At 20.8% G+C, this 1,409-nt stretch overlaps 1 protein-coding gene across 1 annotated transcript; it reads right to left on the bottom strand.

The window, feature by feature from the left end:
* Window positions 1–292: 292 nt before the first annotated feature.
* Window positions 293–1,197, bottom strand: PGO_000490 (variable surface protein; the record flags this gene model as incomplete). Its single annotated transcript, XM_028690779.1, has 3 exons — window positions 293–460; window positions 581–1,066; window positions 1,186–1,197. 3 exons carry the CDS (start codon window positions 1,195–1,197, stop codon window positions 293–295), a joined length of 666 nt encoding a protein of 221 aa, XP_028546580.1.
* Window positions 1,198–1,409: the final 212 nt, after the last annotated feature.

Here is a 1,409-nt window from a genome sequence, read left to right as displayed (position 1 = left end):
ATATATAAAGAATATTTATCCTTGAAATACTTTACTTAATCTTTTCCATTTATTCTAAATACATATTGAATGAGGTAATGTGCTTTTATGATCATTTAAATAATGAAATAAAATATAAATTTTATACATATTAATTTTCATTTACTCTTAAAAAAATATAAATTAAAATGTACAATAAATAATTTTAGAGAATAACACTTAACTCTATAATTTATTTATTCAATATTATAAATATTTTCCCATAGATAAATTATTAAATATAACAATTTGTGATTTTATTTATATTTAATGTTTATTTTTCTATATAACTGTTAAATAATCTATTCATTCTGTTATCTGTATAATCTATATAATTTTCTTTACTTCGTAATAATTTGTCAATATTTTCTTTATAGTTATATTTCTTTAATTTCCAGAATTTTTTTACCTCACCATTAAACCATGTACCAAAAGTAGTAAACTGAGGTATTAAAAAAAAAATTTTATAACAATTTAATATATATATACACTCCATAATTTATAATGTAAATTAATTAGGAATATTATCACTGAATGTTAATTTATAAGATATATGCTTTACTTTATATATAAAACAAAATATAATGGAAAATGTTCCAAAAATGGGGAAAAATATTCTACTTCCAGGCGATTTTGAAAAATTCGTATATGCATATTTATCAGATTTATAAGATCCAGAATTATCACTACATATATAATTTGTAGTTGATCTAGCACAGTATGTACAATTTTCTCGTGATTGTATTAACTTTTTCCATAAATCTTCCATAAATTTATTCCATAATTCATTTTTAGAGCAATCTCTTCCACTATATGTATAAATATCCTTTTTCATGTTTACCCAATCATTTAAATATGTGAAGGCTGTTCCATTTTCTCTAATATTACACTCAAAATATGTTTCCATGAAATTTTGTGCAAGAATCTTTCCCAAGTTTGTTAACTCTTGATTAGGAGGTTTAAAATGTAACAACACTTCTCGAACATCGCCTTTGTTATTAGAATTACCTTTATCAAACTTCTTAAAATATTGCTCCTTTAATTGGTCCTTATTTTAAAACAACAGATTATAAATTTTAAAACATATTTAAACAATTAAATATATACATTATGTCAGAATATACACATGTCATAATATAAATATGTAGTATTAATAAATAATTATACCGGTCCTGTCATTGTGTAAGGCCTCTAATAAAATTTTGTAAACTAAATATATTGAAATAAATTTATATTTATAAAAAATTTTGCACAAAATTTATATATCACGTATTATGGTATTCATATACTAATATTTTAGTGGATATATATAATATATAACCAGCATTAAAATTAGAATAATGTATGAGACGCTTTAGGAATTATATTTATATGATATGTATTGATTACAA

This window comes from Plasmodium gonderi, assembly GCF_002157705.1.
Source record: "Plasmodium gonderi DNA, contig: Pgo-contig_45, whole genome shotgun sequence".
NCBI classification, from domain to species: Eukaryota; Apicomplexa; class Aconoidasida; order Haemosporida; family Plasmodiidae; genus Plasmodium; species Plasmodium gonderi.
Note: the sequence above shows the minus strand (reverse complement) of the source record. Positions and strands in the feature narration are given on the sequence as shown.